This window comes from Populus euphratica, unplaced genomic scaffold (assembly GCF_000495115.2).
Source record: "Populus euphratica unplaced genomic scaffold, PopEup_1.0 scaffold197.1, whole genome shotgun sequence".
NCBI classification, from domain to species: domain Eukaryota; kingdom Viridiplantae; phylum Streptophyta; class Magnoliopsida; order Malpighiales; family Salicaceae; genus Populus; species Populus euphratica.
The window spans coordinates 88488-106304 of NW_011500022.1; the positions used below are offsets into that span (position 1 = coordinate 88488).

Sequence of the window (17817 nt, forward strand, 5' to 3'; positions counted from 1 at the left end):
AAAAAAAAAAGAACAAAAATTATAGTTGTATCATTTCTACTAGAATTTACCATTTTCTTTTACTTTTTAGTACATGTATAATTTTTCTTGGATAATAAAAACATTAAAATAATAAAAAAAAAATTAATTTATTTTTCATTTAAAAACACCACAAATTAACACTTCCTCAAATCATATAATAAACCAAAAAAATCTCAAAATCATCTAAATAAATGAAAATTAATAAAATTAAAATTCTTTAAAAGAAGCCTGATCTCCTTTCTCAAAGATGTTTAAAGAAAACAATCACCGCTATTAAATTTTTATCATTAAATGAAATACTAAAAACGACAAGTATCATCTCTAAAAAGTGGCTCCAACAACTAAATTCTCTCTAATAACTAAAAAATAAATAAAATAAATTTTTGGATTAAAATAAAAATTGTCATGAATTTAGTGGGAGGCAAGTAATTATTTTTCTAGTTTTACTATACTGTCCGTTTTCTTTTAATTTATTTTTATTTTTATGATAATTTAAATCTAATTCAATTTAATTTGACCTGAAATTAAAAGGAAAAAAAAGTTCAAATAAAACAACAAACAAAATTAAATGGTTGAATGTTCACATGAACAGTAAAACTGACTCATGTCTTTGCTAATACTAAAGTACGTACTATGCTCTTCACTGTGTTTAATTTATAATTTTATATAGGTCAAAGTCTTTTCTTATATTAATACCTTGATTTTGTAATTGCGGCAAAGTCATAAATTAATACCTTCACTTTCTTGATTCTGTAATTGCGGCAAAGTCATAAAAGCTGCCTTCACTTTCTTTGGTTCGAACTCCTCATGTAATTTCCTAATGCTTCAGTAGTAACCATGCATTTATTAATTCGTAGACTTGACCCATGATCGATCCCTTTCGTATTGAATGAGGATGGACCCAGTTTATATAAAAGAGTATTGTTCTCAAGACCACATAATACACACACACACACACATATACACACACACACACACACACACACACATATATATATATGCAGGCAGAGTAACAAAACAAAACCATTATTTTATTTCCCTGCAAGTTTTCTCTCGATGTTGAGTGGAATATCAAAGCACCTTTTCGGTGCATATCCAGCCCTTCTTCTTCTAGTCATCCTAGCCGGCCAACAGAGTTGCAGTGCTAGCAAGAAAAGTACTGTTGACTGTGCTCCTTCTTGTGGCAACATCCATAATATTAGCTACCCTTTTCGACTAAGTACCGATCCCAATAGCTGCGGTAACAAAAAATATGAACTTACTTGTGAAAACAACCGCCCAGCTTTATACTTGAAGAATAAGGGGGTAAAATATTACGTTCAGGCAATCCATTACAGCAACTTCACGATTCGACTTGTGGATGCTGATGTTCAGAAGGGTCATTCTTTAATCATAGATCCCTCAGACGATCTTCCATATAATCTTGGCTGGTTCGGTTACTATACTAGGTCCTTTGTAACTTTTGTTTTTATAAGTTGCCCAAAGCCAATACCGAGTCCTCCAAACTATATTGTGGATGCTTCTTCATGCAAAAATGGTAGTACTCTTTTTAATTGCCACAATATGGAGGGTTATTCCAGCTATGTCTTAATTGGTTATTCCAGCTATTTCTTAGATGATTATTCCTTGAAGTTGGTGGACATACCGGACTCGTGCCATGTAAATTTGATGTATCACGCGCCTTCCACTTTTCAGCCGAAAAATTGGACCAATATTTCCTATATAGAGGTCCACGATATTATTCTATATGGGTTTGATCTTTCATGGTATAGGGCTTGTTGTGATTTTCCGAAAGAGAACCGCTGCAAATTTGATGAATATTGCAGTACGTTACTCTTTCTAGTTCTCTCTCTCTCTCTCACACACACACACAGAATACCTTAATTTGAATAGTAGTTCTTATTAGCTCTTTCATTCATATCAGCTGCGTACTTATTCTCTTAAAAGGATTTTAATTAATTTCATTAATTTAACTCTTTCGTTTTTATATATATATATATATATATATATATATATTGAAGACTCAAGAAGCGGTGCTCCGATCAGAATTGCAATTGGTAAGTAGCTCTTTCACATCACAGTTATTTTTTTTCATATCAATCTGTGAATATAAACATGATACGAACAACTTTCATAGAAAAAAGATTGTCATATTTATTTTATTTTATAATTTATTTGTTTTGTTTGAAATAATAAAAACAATTAATAATAATAATTATTATTTGTTATTGTTATTACCAATACACGGAACATTAACATATATTATCCCATGGGCAATGACCAGAGTACTTGGCTTGATTTTTAAACACCCCCTCCAGAGTTATATATGAAATTTCTCTCTCTCTCTCTCTCTCAAATTTTAAAATCTTATACCTCTTTCTTACAGTCTTATTAATTTTTTAAAAAAATATTTTCTCTATCATAATTTAAATTTTACAGCCCATATATTATATAAAATTGACTTTCACCTTTTAATAATAATTTAAAATATTATATACAATTCCTCAACCTTTTTACTTTAAATGCACCATGCATAATTATTCTATATTCCCCAATAAAAACTAATATCGATGTTACTTGGTCTCTTTACCATTTATTGTTTGTTTTCCTTGCAGATTTTCTGACTAATCATATACTCTCTTACCTCGGTAAGAACTTTTTTATTTATCTAAGTTCTTAAAAATAAAACTTAAATAAGATTCAAGACATTAAAAAAGTGGATCGAAGATAGAGAGATCTTTAGAAACTTTGTTATTACGTAAAGTCTCTTAACTTTTCTACCTAAGATCTTGCGAAATTGCATGTAAAATGGTGATAGGTGGAGTATGAAGTAAGGATATCTCAATATGCATGTCGAATGAGTTGGGAGTAAAACACTGTTCAGGTGGGTGGGATGTACTAGGTAAGTTCTCAGTATGAGCTCAGACGATGATTTTTTAATGGTTCTAAGGCTAGAATGTTTTTTTAATGAGTAGGGTATAACATCAATTTAACTAAAAAAAAATTAAAAAATCTAATTAAAAAGTATTTATTTAAAAAATAACAAAAAAAAATAAATATAATTAACTTTAATCAACCTACAAAACTTGTGATTGAATCATAAAATCAAAATAATTTTATAAAAAAATAAAAATAAAAATTATAAAGTTGAAATTAAGAAAAATAAAAATAAATTCATAAAACTGGTATATAACCTAAAAAAATTAAAAGAAAATTATGAATTATAATTTCTAAAATAACCTAATATTTAAGAATAAAATTTTAAAAAATAAACAAAAAAATTAATAAAAACACTCAAAAGACAAAACACTTTTATACTAAATAGGGTTTTGTGGATATAACTACAATGATTTAGTCACACCTTTTAATATTTTGTTAATTAATGTACTAATAAATTAAAAATAATAAAGTTTTTAAATTTATCCTTGTATTTATATTAATTATTTATTTCTATCGCTTTTTTTTTTATTTGGTCATCCAAATTAATTTTTTTTATTGAAATTTGTTTTATTAATCTCTAAATTTATTCGATTATTTAAATAGTTGGCTTATATCAACTAAATACTTATGAAATGAATTTTAAATTTATGTAGGGTTTTTATCACGAGATAAACTGTTTTAGATTAATTTTTCTAACATAATTAATTTGGTCTAACAGTAATTATCCAATGATCAAACAGATATAGATTATATATATAGATAAATTAAAAATTATATCAAATTAAAGAGATAAGAAATTAGAATAGAAAATCAAAGGTTTAAATAAAAGTAGGTAGTTTATGATTTTAAAATAGAAAGACCTAATCAATTATGAACGTTTTTTAGAAAAGTTAAGAAAACTAATAACTAAACCTAATGGAGTTAGTCCTTGAACTAAAGAAGCCTTACAATTTAACCCAATTATTCATGGTCGATTGAAAATATTTATTTTGAACGTCAACAGTGATATAAAAAATCACACCATAGCGCACAAAATGATAATCCACTCTGTCAAGTTATTTTAGTACATTTCTTCTTAATTTGCTTTAACCTCTCCAAATCTATTCCTAGCTATCAGGTTATTTTTCTCTTTCCTTAGTTAAATTTATGATTAGTAATCTTATTATAAGATTCTGAACAATGACGCTAAGTTTTCTTTTCCTTGAAATGTACTCAACGTATGGCCGCCGCTAAACAGGTATTTACCATGTAAGGAAGCTTTATTTATTATGGCTCAATTCTGTAAAAAAGAATATATCTCATAGGCATTTTCTTTAATTTTTTGTGTACCAAAATCTTAGACACTGACAATACCTTTTCTTTTTCTTTTATTTTGGTGACTATAGATGGCTATTGGATACAATATTATCAACGCTCGGGTGAGTTAATTTATTTTATCTTATTAGAACACTCTCTAAGAAGAGTACTAATACTAATATTCTACTAATAAATTTATCTGTGATTTAAATACTAGCCTTTTGTTCATGCTACAGGATTTAAATACTGGTCTTTTTGTTCATGCTGGCCTTTTCACTTCTTCTATATATATATATATATCCTGCAATATTTCACATATTTACCTTGCTCTTTTTCTGTTATTGTAGGGCAACCGCGATTGGAATTCTACTTTTATGGAAACGGTGAGGATTGGTTCATGCATTTCTTTTATAAATTACAATCTTCCTCTTACAAAAATGGATGTGAAAGTTTTCTTTCATTCGGTTCCAAGAGTTAATCTAAATATTTGGTGTTAGTTTAGATCATTATACTTAATTATATATTATTTTAATTAGAAGTATCATAAAATTATTACAAAAACCATACAAAAGTTTAAAATTATTATTGTCGCACCCGACATCATTAGAAAAGAAATGAATAGATTTTTGACATCTTATTTTTATATAGAAAAATGTTTTGTTTATATAGTTATCATCTAATATTATAGTTATTAGAAATCCTAACTAGTCATAGAGATTTTATAGTATAAAACTAATTAAGCAAAAGAAAAAATATTATTATCTCTTAAATGTCCAGCTTAAAACAAATTATATTGTTGGTTTTGTCTTAAATTGCTAAGAGTTTATTAGTTTTTGCTATGATGGTCTGCTTGTAATATTTCTGATTCTAGCGTCAATAAATATTCAACTTTAGCGTTGGTAAATATTACGTATATATATATAGTATTCCTGACTTTGATGTTAGTGAATAAACAATAAAATGAATTTAAATCAGAGCTTATATATTTTTTATTTTTTTCTAAACAAAAATATTGTATAATGAATTTGTATTTTACAAAAAAAAATTACAGATTAATTATACAATGAAATAATAAAAAATTCTAAAAATATTTTTAGAATTTTTTTGATGTCATAAAAGGGCTCATTAGATATCAAAGCGAAGAAGAAAAAAATAAAGGAGGTTGACATAGAAGTTTGTTTTGCACTTAGCCCAAAAAAACAAACTGGCCTTTAGTTCCTTGCCCTCTTTTTTATTTAGTCCAGTACTCCCCTGTTTCTTTTTTTTTTTTTTTTGTCTTGTTTGTTCGCCCTTCCATTCGTCCTCTGGCTCGTCTTTCTCTGGCCTTTTATAAGGCCAGAGAGAGCAAAATGTAGCTGTTAACGGTCCTACACTTGCAGGGGACATGGTCCATGATTGGACCTTTTCTGTTTGGCCCCTGAATGTTTGAAATTTAACAATTGAGTCCCTAATGAATCATAATCAACTTTTAATTCCCCTTGGATTAATTTCAATTGAATCCCTAAATTATAGCAACATTTACACAACAGCCCTTGGTTTCTAGATTATTCAATTTGGTCCATGGACTTTAATTTATTGCAATTTTGTATTTAACAGAGATTATTAGCAAAAGTGGGCAAGTTTATCCATATAATCTTACTATAGTCCTTATCTATTCTTGGTTATAATTATTACAATTTTAGTTTCTCTCTTCAAATTAGGATTTTGTTGAAACTTTATTGGCATTGCCTTTACATATCCAAGAGGAGGGGTGTGTCTAAGGCAACTATCCAAATTAAGCGACTGTCGAGAGCATTGCCGTTATGTAATATTGTTTGTGTTTCTTAGTTTCTATTTGTTTTCATTCCCTTCATCTATTTATTTGGCAGGACCTAATTCTTCATATACCATCTCTTCGGATGCACTAAGCATTCTCATAGTTTTGCTCATTACGCTACTTGTGTTCATCGGTAAGTGTTCTCTTTTGCTTTCTTGGAATAACTGTGAACCATTAAATGAATGTATATATTAAGGTGCAAAACCATTAAGGGCGATATTATCTCTAAAAGATAATATCAATTTTAGAGATACATATTTAATGGTTTCGTCATTTTTTGGCATTACTTTTTGCTTATTTTCATCATTTAAATTGTTAAAAATAAGTCTTTCAAATTTAAATCCCTCAATTCAATTTTAATTATTTATTTTCTTGCAACTGATGTCAATTTTTCCATTAAATATGGAGAAGTGTAAAAAATGTAGAAATGCAAGGTCAAATTTTACCGAAAATAAAAGAAAGATAAAAAAAAAAATCAAACTTAATATTTCTAAAACTCTTAGAAACAAATTAAATATTAGATTAAAATGAGACAAATAAATTGTAACCCTTCATTGAAATTTTAAAATGGACAATGAATGTATTAAGATGCAAAACCATCAAGTGTGATAGTATCTCTAAGTATTGGTACCTCAATGGTTTCATCTATTATCTTTTCCTTATCTAAACAAAATATCAATTAAAAATAAAAAATAAATTGAATGAAATAGAGTATTTAAAAAGTTATTAAATATTAAAAAATAAAAAATGTAAATAAATAAGAATGACTTAACATATTTTATTTTTCTCCTTTATGACAAAATAATATTTTTTAATTTAAATAAAAAAGAATTACTCCATGGTGTTTTTTTTTTAATGGTTTGTCAATTTCATTTTTCAATCTAATTTTTTAATTCAAATTTATTTGAATTTTCAAAATTTTTATTTTTATTTTTTTCTAATATTTCTCAATCGTTGACTTTATACAATTTTTTAATTGTTCTTTTTTTTTTTAAATTATAGGTGTAAAATTCTATATTCTTTGTATGCGTTGACATTTAATGGAAGTATTGATCAAATCACAATAGAGGGATCATATTAAAATATATCTAGAGTAAAGGGACTATATGAATAAAAAAATAATATTAAAAATTATCAAGAATAGAGGTGTGAAATATACAATTATTTCATTGTTTATTAAAGGTCTTAGTTTAATTTAAAATTACAGGATTATGATGAAATTAAAAGGAATGAATTAAAGTTTTAGGACTCATTTTAATGACTTTTCGAATAAATAAAGAGAGATATTTATAAGGTAATGAATAAAATTACAAAATTTGAAAACAATATATATAGGCAAGAAAAACTTGATATATATATTTTTAATGTTTTTATGTTTTGAATTTTCTCTAAAATCAATAAAATCTTAGTTAAATTTTATTTGGTGATAAGAATTTAAATTTTTTTTAAAAAAATTAATGATTATATGGATACATGTTTGAATTAAGAATCACAATTCTATTTATAAAAAAAGTATTTACATGGCAATCTAATAGCAAATAATATATTTGCATAATTGATGAATGTTCTTATAATGTCTATATGCAGGGATATATCATATATTATTACTCCTTTGTGGGCTCCCATGTCTCATAACCTTATTGATCTATAAATGGCGAAGAAGGCATTTATCGATGTATGGTAACATTGAAGAATTCTTGCAAAGTCATGATCATAATCTCACGCTTATAAGGTACTCTTACTCGGAGATTAAGAAGATAACTCACGGATTCAATGACAAGTTAGGTGAAGGAGGTTATGGCTCGGTGTATAAAGGAAAGCTTCGTAGTGGCCGTTTTGCGGCTGTAAAAATTTTACGCAAAGAAAAGGCTAATGGGCAAGACTTTATCAATGAAGTTGCCACCATTGGAAGAATTCATCATCGCAATGTGGTGCAACTCATAGGCTTTACTGTTGAGGGCTCAAAGCGTGCCCTTATATATGACTTCATGCCTAATGGATCTCTTGAAAAGTATATCTTTTCTAGGCAAGGAAGCATACCACTCAGCAACCAGAAAATATATGAAATTTCTCTTGGGGTGGCTCTTGGCATTGAATATCTACATGAAGGTTGTGACATGCAGATTTTGCATTTTGACATCAAGCCTCACAACATTCTTCTCGATGAAAATTTCACTCCAAAAATCTCAGATTTTGGACTTGCAAAATTGTATCCAACTAATAATAGCATTGTGTCCCTTACTATGGCTAGAGGAACGATAGGATACATGGCTCCTGAGTTATTTTACAAAAGTATCGGAGGCGTCTCTTACAAAGCCGATGTCTATAGTTTTGGGATGTTATTGATGGAAATGGTTGGTAGAAGAAAAAATCTAAATACATTGGCAAATCATTCAAGTCAGATGTACTTCCCTTCATGGATTTATGACCAGGTTAATGAAGGAAGGGATATACTTGAAGATCAAGCGACAGAGCAGGAAAAGAACACAATAAAAAAGATGACTATAGTGGCATTATGGTGCATACAACTAAAGCCTATTGATCGTCCCTCAATGCACAGAGTTGTACAGATGCTTCAAGCAAATATTGAATCTCTACAAATGCCTCCTAAGCCTTTTCTCGTTCCACAACAGACATCAAATGATGATAGGATCAATATGGCTAATCCAACAAGTTTAAGAGATTCGTCAAATGTTTGTAGTATCGATTCTTCATATCAATTTGGTCGTTGATAGAAAATTAGAAATACTCTTGTATGTTTGTTTATTTAAGTAATATGTTAATTTTATATGCCTTAACTATCTGATTTTTGATGATAGTCGTGTTTGTTAAAAATTGCAATTAACTAGCTTACAAAGCATCCAATATACACTAGTCATGGATTGTTCTCACATTAAAATATGAATTTCTAAAATTACCTAATGTTTGTGCCATTATAACATTCATTTCTTTTCTTTTCTTTTATTTTATTAAAAATACTTGTTGGGTGTGTTTTTTAGGAAAATTTTCTAAACTTGTGAAATGAAGTTGCTTTGTATAGTTATTAAAAACTTTAACTGGTCTTTAGAGATCTATGATAAGAGATATGTTATGTCTAAGAAAAGATAATATCATCAAACATCCTATTTGAGATAGATTGCATGGTTATTCTTGTGTTAATTGTTAATAATTTGTTATGCTATACTATTATGATTTATTTATAAGGTAATGGTGAGTTCATCACAATAGATTAAACTCTTGGTCGAGAGTTCAACCTAACCATTTTAAAATCTAGCTGGTTAATTTTGTCACTTTGAATTACTTAATGAATTGATAATTCTAAATTGATCAACCCAAATCATAACTCAAGTTATATCTATGAAGATACTAGTGGGCCTATATTAAGCTTAATGAACCCAACTCAGATCAATACTTCTAACTCTAATGTAATGTCAATAAGTATGAGAAACATATTATACTTCTCTTAACATATAAAGTAATGGCTTCTCATGTTATATTTCTCTTAACATGTAAAGTAATGGCTTGCTGTGAGTACATTTATTTTAAACATCAAAAGTAAAGAATAAAAAAAAAAAAAATTTATATGAGATAAAAAAGATCAAAGCTTGTTTTTTTAAAATTTGGATATATCGCTGTAATAAGCCTTTTGATTTTAACAAAAACTTAATATGATTAATAAACTTGTTATTAAATCTAAATATGTATGCATAAACATTTGTTTTAAAAAAATAACATAAGAACATTTTTATTCAGATGCAAATACAATTTTTTTTTAAATTATATTTCTATACTAAGACGAGTATTTTTATAGAATACTAAAATATGAAAAATATTTTTTTGCCTTTTTTTTAACAAAAAAATTTGGAAGAAAAATGCTTCTTTTTTTTTTACAATGATAGAATATAAAAAAATGAATTTTTTTTGGAAGACTTGTCAAATGCACGCAAAATAAAAATTAACATGAAATTTGATGTTATTTCTTTTTCCTTTTTTTTTCCCTCTTGAACATGAATATGCCGGACCTTAACCCGTAAAACCCATAAATACAGTCCAAAACAAACCGGACCAAATATTAAAAACCATAGTCGAAAACTCATCAATATTTATCAAGAAAAGTCTAAGCCCAGCCTAGTGTAAATTGAAACCTAAAAGTACTAACCCACAGCCCCGTTACCTGGCCCATAGACCATGACACGCGGCCCAAGGTCCAAGCCGAACAATCCAAAAGAAGACCCACATTAGCCCATTGTCATACAAAACCTAAAGAAATCACATTACCTGGCCCATAGCCCATCACAGGCGGCCCAATATTTATCAACCTGTTTTTATGAGCCCGAGATTATCCATGTGTTAGTTGGTTTACTGAGGAAAAGTCCTCATAATGTTAATGCAAGCTTTTTACACAGAGAATTTTGATTTGAGTGAAGCTGGTTTCATCAGGATCAATCGAATTGGAACTTCTTCTAAACATCTCTTCAAAAAGAAATCAATTCCATTCTCTCGTTATTGTTCTTTTTATACAAACAAAAACACCCATAAGTGGAATGAATTCATGGGAGCAAGCTTAGGTGTTAAGAACAGAAGAAAGGGACGTACCTGGAAAGGTGATGGTACTGCTCTTGAAGAAAAGGAAAAATATTTGTTTCACCAATAAAATCCACAAGAGACCAGCAATAGCTGTTAATGCCAGCTCTCAATTTTTTTCAACTCCAACCCTTTTTTTGGTGGCTGGAAGTGGCCTTTTATAGGAGAATATCAATCCTTCTATCAGTTCTATGAAAGAAAACAATCACCGACTCCATAAAAACTGAATCCTTGAAAATTGCCCTGATTAATATGGAATGGAAACAGGCTTAAGTGCTACTCACCAGCCCCTTTTGCTTGATTCGTCAAGGAGAGAATTAGGTGATGTGTTGGAAATTAGCAACATGTGATCTTCATTCGCGGGTGATCAATTAAAAACTGTGATTGGGGCAAAACATGGACAGAAAGTCAGTCTTTCCATATATGTTCGCAAACCCAGATTTTATGCTAATTTAATATGCAAGGTACCAATTTTAGTCGAAAGAAGAAAGTAGTCTGTTTTATGCCAACCTCGTGATTGTGTATTCAAGTAATCTTTAATTAAAATTGAGATTTGATGTCAAAAAATCAAAATAGATTTGACACAGTAAAATCTTGTTTTAGAACACTATTATTATTAGAATAAAGATTGAATAACACTACAAAACTATTTAATATTTGATAAGTTAAATTTAGTTTGTTCAAAGAATAAAAAAATACAAGAATTTAAAATTAAAAAATTTAAAAGTATTATTCATTAATAACTGTCAAAATTTATGTTATATATATTTAAATAGTTTTGAAAAAATAATCCTAATGGATCTATTATTATAGACTGAATTAATTCACTTACAAAAACGGATTTAAAACCTTTATTAATAAGCTCAAATTCTAATTTAAATAAATCTTGGATTCTAACTAAAAAAAATATCAATTAAGTACAAACAATCCTTGGGTTGTAACTAATAAAAATAAAAAATATAAATATAAATAAAACTCATAAATCATAAGTCTTTATCTGTCTAATTATCCTAAAAATCAATATTATTAAATACCATCAGTTTTTTTTCCTTGTGTAACTAGGATGAATAATAAATCCTTATAAGAAAATAATTTTAGAATATTAATGAATCCTTACCATACTTGAAAATTATGTTACAACTCATTAAACATCCTTATAAAACTAGAAAATTTTCAAAACAAGTTTTTTGTTCATAGAAAAAAAGTTTTTTGTCAAATAAAAAGTTTATAGATCAAAATAAAATAACTAATAAAATTTATACCGTATGTTCTGATTTATATTTTAAACCCTTATCAATTGAATACTAATTCACCTAAAAATTTACTTTAACATAAAAAATTATATTTAAAATTTTCTAATAAAATTTTAATTTAATTCAATAATTTAATATAAAATTATCTTTAATAATTTACGATACATTTCGAACCTGACCTTCCATGAATAAATATATATATTGAAGGAAGAGAGACTTTGAGACGCATCACGGGTGACCACAGGAGAGGTGGATGCATTGGAGTTTGAATGCCAAGTCTGTCAGAAAAAAAACAAGCATATATGCACGTCGTTTAAGGACCACCCACAGGTTGGCCTCCTGGTATTTCCATTTACAATTCTGGCCTTCTGGGGACGAAGAACTAGCTACCTACTGATTACTCATTTCAATGTTGACAGCTATCCAACGATACATATTTAATCTACAAGTTGGCCTATTCTATATATAATTGATATTGCATGTGGCAAAGGCCATAAAAGCAACGACTATTGCTCGAAGAAATTGATATATGTATATGAAACAGCCGATGCAATGGGCTGCGTTCAATTTTATTTTCTCCCATTTAGGATTTTTGTCTAATAAACACACTCAAAATGCAATCATTTAGTGTTTGTTCGGTAATATAGTAATTTTTTCGGTTATAATTGGAAAAAATATTATAAATTATAATTAAAAAACAATCCTGTGTTTTGATTAACCAAATTATTTTAGTAGAAAAACATGTTTAATAAATAAGCATGCAATTGGGTAGTGTGAAACCATTAAACTACAAACAAGCGCTAGCATACGATCGCTAGCTAGATTGAGACAACCTTGAAACTTCAAGATTATGTCAACTTGATGTCTGTCAAGTTAGAGATAAGTTCATTGATGTTTGAATTTGATGTCTCCTCCATTGATCAGCTCCTTGAAATGGCAATCACTTCTTCTTTCGAAAAAGCAATCTCTTCTGTTTTCACACTTAAAATTAGAGATAAGTTCACTATCTTTTTAGCTGTAGATTGCCACCTTCCACATGGGCGGCAGGTTACTAATTCTGAACAACAGACCGTGTGTCTCTTGGCTTTCCGCGAGCAGTGATTTTCTATATCCAAAAGCCAAGCCCTGTGGACTGCAATTCAACGGTCAAAATTGATGGCAAAAAGTAATTTAAATGAACCGGCAATAATTCAGATCTAGATGCCATCTTCATTACCTTAGATTCGTGTAAAGTCAAATCATGCCAAAATTAGAAGCTCAATCATGTCGACTAGCTTGCTTTCCTAACTTGAAGCCATAAAGCTACCCACCCCTTCTTAATTTGGTAGGAGCTCTTCATGTAATTTACTAAAACATATGCTATAAAACTCATGTCCAAAGTGTAACAAAACGATTGGTGTCCTGATGTTCAGTGGAACATTAAGGCACCTCTTTGGTGCATATGCAGCCCTTCTTTTTCTACAGATCATAGCCATCCACCATAGCTGCAGTGCTAGAAAGAACAGCAATTACTGCTCTCCTTCTTCCTGTGGCAACATCCATAATATCAGCTACCCTTTTCGATTAAACACCGATCCCAAAAGCTGCGGCCACAAAAGTTATGAACTTGTTTGTGAAAACAATCGTCCAACTTTATACTTGAAGACGGTGAAATATTATGTTCAGGCGATCGAATACAGTAACTTCACGGTTCGACTTGTGGAAGATGCTGTTCAGAAGGATGATTGCTTCTCCATCCCTCATCAATCTCTTATCGCATATGATAATTACATCAGCTACAGGAACTATCTTCCATATAACTTTGGGTTCGATAACCTTCGCACCGACTTTATGACCTTTAGATTAACTTTTATAACTTGCGAAAATCCTGTACTGAGTCCTCCGGACTATATAGTGGATGCTTCTTCTTGCAAAAATGGAAATTCTACAGCATATAATTCTACGTTCAGCTCCCGCAATGTGGAAGGTTACTCCTATGTCATGGTTGCTGCCGACTTGCTGAAGGTACCGGACTTGTGCCGTATAAATTTGATATATTCTGCCCCTGGATCTGTTATGCCAGAAAACATGACCAGTATTTCCTATAGAGATGTCCATGATATTTTGTTATATGGGTTTGAGCTTTCATGGTACTCAGCTTGTTGTGATTCTGTCAATGAGATCCAGTACTGCAACTATGATAGTACATACTGTGATTCATACGGTGCGTTTTCTTCTCTCTATCTCTCTCTCAGCATACCTTAATTTGAATATAGATTTCATAACAGCACAAATCTCTCTATTTTATACTTGATAAAGGAAGGAGTTTTATGCAAATCGATGGCCATTGTTTTGTTGTTGCGACATTGCTTAAAGCTTTATCTTGTTCTGGGTTTATTAATTATAAGTTAATTGGCCTGGATATCTTCACATTGATCATATATATTTTCTTGTTGTTATTGGCTCTTGGTGGCTTTGAATTATAATTGTTATTTTATTTTCTTTTCAAACTACTAGAGGTAGTAATCAATCCTAACAGTATATTGTAATGACAAAAAATTGAAAAGAAAAAAAAAACGAAAAGAAAGAAAAGTTTTAATTCAAGATCTTGCTATATATTTCCTTCATATCTCAATTAAACACAACTTTGAATCTTCATTTCCTTCCTGGCTGCTGGAGTGTGGTATTGTTTTGGTTATCAAGCTAGTTTTTTATTTCAGCTGGGCCAGAGATTGTTCATGTCCTGTGGTTTTGCCTTCTCCATTGTTTGTTTCAGCGTTTTTCGTTTGCTTGACTTTTGCTTTCCTTGGCAGTCCTCTATATTTGTTACTTTCTCCATGTTGGCCTATCTGATCTTACGGTTCTTTATTTCAATCAATTAGGTATGCAATGACAACGCGAACCTTCAAAACTCAAGTAATTTGATGATTTCTTCTTTCATACGAACGCAGGCCTCAATGGTGCTCCTATCAGAGTGGCAATAGGTGACACAGCTTGTCTTTGTCTGCCAATAAATATTACCAATTATTGAGATCACTAGTTTCTTTAACAATTATTTGTTTTTTCTTGCAGACTTTCTGACTAATCGTATACTCAGTTATCTCAGTAAGAATCTGTCTTTTTCTTTACTCAAACATGAAGTCTAAACTGCATGCATTGAACACAATTTTAATTACATGAATTGGTTCTTCAAAGGCTGAACACTGACATGACCTTCTCTTTTCTTCGCAATGAAGTCTATGGGCCGATAACCAAGTATTTTCCAAGCGGGACATGGATATACTATTCAAGAAGAGGGGGTGAGTTAATTTAGAGTTCTTTTTTTTTTTGTAATCTGGAATTAATTGTTTCATTTAAAAGCATTATTAGGGAATAAGTTATGATTAATTACTTGTTTACTATCTATAAGATTTCCCATATTGATTCTACTCCTTTTCTATAAATCTTGTAGGACAACCGCATTTAGGATTCCGAATTTACAAAGGTAAATTTAAATAACTCTCGAGTTATCATGTAAATATTGAGATTATCGAGTTCATCTAAAAAACATTAATATGCTCTTTTGGTACAAACCTTTTTAATTATTTTTTTTGCACTGTCTTCATTTGGCAGAATACTATGTGTATGTTGGGACCAAGACCATATCTTCAGATTTTCTCAGCATAATCATAGTTTTGCTCATAGCACTACTTATTTTCACTGGTAAGTACTTTCCTATGCTTCTTTGGATTCGTTGTGGAACATGAAATGTGTGCATTGTAAGATCAAAACATAAGATTAAAAGAAAAATGGAAAAGCGCAAGCAAGTATCTTCAGTGACTGTGGTTTCATGGAAATAAGCCCTTCAACTTTTTAGTTTTTCTAATTGAGTCTAATTCTTTAATTTTACAATAGATATAAATATTAGCAACTTTAATGACTTAAAAAAAAATCCAAAGCTAAGATGGATAAAATCAAAATTCACTAAGATTCTCCGTGCACAATCTTTTTTTTTCTTGTATTTTCTAAGAAGTTTTTACCTTTTGGTGCAATGGATTTGAGATTTGAAAAAAGTTGATGCTTCCATGGATACATAGTAAACTAGTAAGGATTTATCAGGAGGCAAACACAACGGAAATCACATTTCGTTTATAAAATAATTTTGATGTGGCAATCTATCAAGTTAACAATATTTCATTCTGCCATTGATTGTTCTTGTTGTTTCTCTACACAGTGATATTTCGTGCAATATTATTCCTTCTTGGGCTTCCATGCCTCGTGACCTATATAATCTACACATGGCGACGAAGGCACTTATCAATGTATGACACCATTGAAGAGTTCTTGCAGACTAATGACAATCTCATGCCTGTAAGGTATTCTTACTCAGAGATAAAGAAGATAACAAATGACTTCAAGGAGAAGCTGGGTGAGGGGGGCTTTGGCTCAGTTTATAAAGGAAAGCTTCGTAGTGGTCGTTTTGCAGCGGTAAAAATCTTGAGTAATTCAAAAGCTAATGGACAAGATTTTACCAATGAAGTTGATACTATCGGAAGAATTTATCATGTCAATGTGGTGCAGCTTATAGGTTTTACTGCTGAGGGATCAAAGCGTGGTCTTATATATGAGTTTATGCCTAATGGTTCTCTTGATAAGTATATTTTTTCTAAACAGGGTAGCACCAAATTAAGTAAAGAGAAAATGTTTGACATTTCTCTTGGTATTGCTCGAGGCATTGACTATCTACATCAAGGTTGTGATATGCAAATCTTGCATTTTGATATCAAGCCTCACAATATTCTTCTAGACGAGAAGTTTGTTCCAAAGATTTCAGATTTTGGATTAGCAAAACTGTACCCAACAAATAATAACATTGTGCCTCTAACTGCGGCTAGAGGAACGATGGGATACATAGCTCCTGAATTGTTCTACAAAAATATCGGAGGCGTGTCTTATAAAGCAGATGTTTATAGTTTTGGGATGTTGTTAATGGACATGATAGGAAGAAAGAAGAACTTGAGTGAATTGGTAGTCGATGCAAGCCAAATCTACTTTCCTTCATGGGTTTATGAGCAGGTTTGTGAAGGGAATGATCTAGAAGTATTAGGAGACACCACAGAGCAAGAAAAGAAGATAACAAAGAAGATGATTATAGTGGCATCGTGGTGTATACAATTAAAACCGGAGGATCGTCCATCAATGCATGAAGTTGTAAAGATGCTTGAAACCGATGTTGAATCCCTGCAAATGTCTCCAAAACCTTTTCTCACCACCTCACAACAAATGCCAAAACATGATGACGTGGCCAATCAATCAAATCCATCAAGTTATTGTATAAATTCTTCATATCAGTTCGGTCGTTAATAAATATATAATTGTTTATTCATAGATTTTGAAAATGAATTAATTAAGCGTCTGAGATGTGTTTATTATATAAATCAAGCTCTTCATGCTTTTATTGAATCCGAGTAAGAGCCAGAGCATCACATGCCAACATTAAAACATGAATTTTCTAAAATTATATCATGAATCTTAGTATCTATATATTTATGAATGATTTAATTTGATTTGTTCTCAAGTAAAACTAAATCATCTCTTCTTTTTCTTCCTTTTTATATAGTTTGATTGATGCAATATCAGAGTACGTCCACACACAAAAATCATTGTTTAAAAAACAAAAAAGAAGTCCATTCACGTCCACACACAAAAATCGTTGTTTAAAAAACAAAAAAGAAGTCCATTCTCCATAAATCAAGTGGTCTTGGGCATAAAAGGTGAAAGACAGTAATTCTTAGAAATGAAGAAAGAGCAGGGAGTAGAAAGGAAGAAGAACATAGAATGAATCTGTTATATAGAGAAGCAGAAGACGAATTCTAGCATGGTTTTATTATTTGCTTTTGCTTAAATGTTCACATCACTAATCCTTAGTTTATATATGCAGTATTAAAA

The 17817-nt window shown here is 30.0% G+C and overlaps 1 protein-coding gene across 8 annotated transcripts; it reads left to right on the forward strand.

Moving 5' to 3' along the window:
* Positions 1–1012: 1012 nt before the first annotated feature.
* On the forward strand, positions 1013–17334 carry LOC105141936 (probable receptor-like protein kinase At5g39020). 8 transcript variants are annotated; one of them, XM_011049337.1, is made up of 9 exons: positions 1013–1399; positions 13631–13690; positions 13736–14113; positions 14841–14873; positions 14962–14994; positions 15126–15188; positions 15341–15373; positions 15502–15591; positions 16103–17256. In XM_011049337.1, the coding sequence occupies exons 1-9, from the start codon at positions 1078–1080 to the stop codon at positions 17230–17232; spliced, it is 2142 nt and encodes a 713-aa protein (XP_011047639.1). In that variant the 5' UTR covers positions 1013–1077; the 3' UTR covers positions 17233–17256. The 8 variants fall into 8 exon arrangements, with proteins under 8 accessions (XP_011047639.1, XP_011047634.1, XP_011047638.1 ...); XM_011049332.1 differs by having other exon boundaries at positions 13631–14113; XM_011049336.1 differs by having other exon boundaries at positions 13631–14101.
* The last annotated feature ends 483 nt before the right edge of the window (positions 17335–17817 follow it).

What these genes read in the sequence shown, in the direction of transcription:
- LOC105141936 (XM_011049332.1), top strand. Translation starts at nt 1,078, where the DNA reads ATGTTGAGTGGAATATCAAAGCACCTTTTCGGTGCATATCCAGCCCTT. An exon ending in TCCTATCAGAGTGGCAATAG is followed by an intron (nt 14,874 to 14,961) that starts GTGACACAGCTT and finishes TTTTTCTTGCAG; the next exon opens with ACTTTCTGACTAATCGTATA. An exon ending in ATACTATTCAAGAAGAGGGG is followed by an intron (nt 15,189 to 15,340) that starts GTGAGTTAATTT and finishes TAAATCTTGTAG; the next exon opens with GACAACCGCATTTAGGATTC.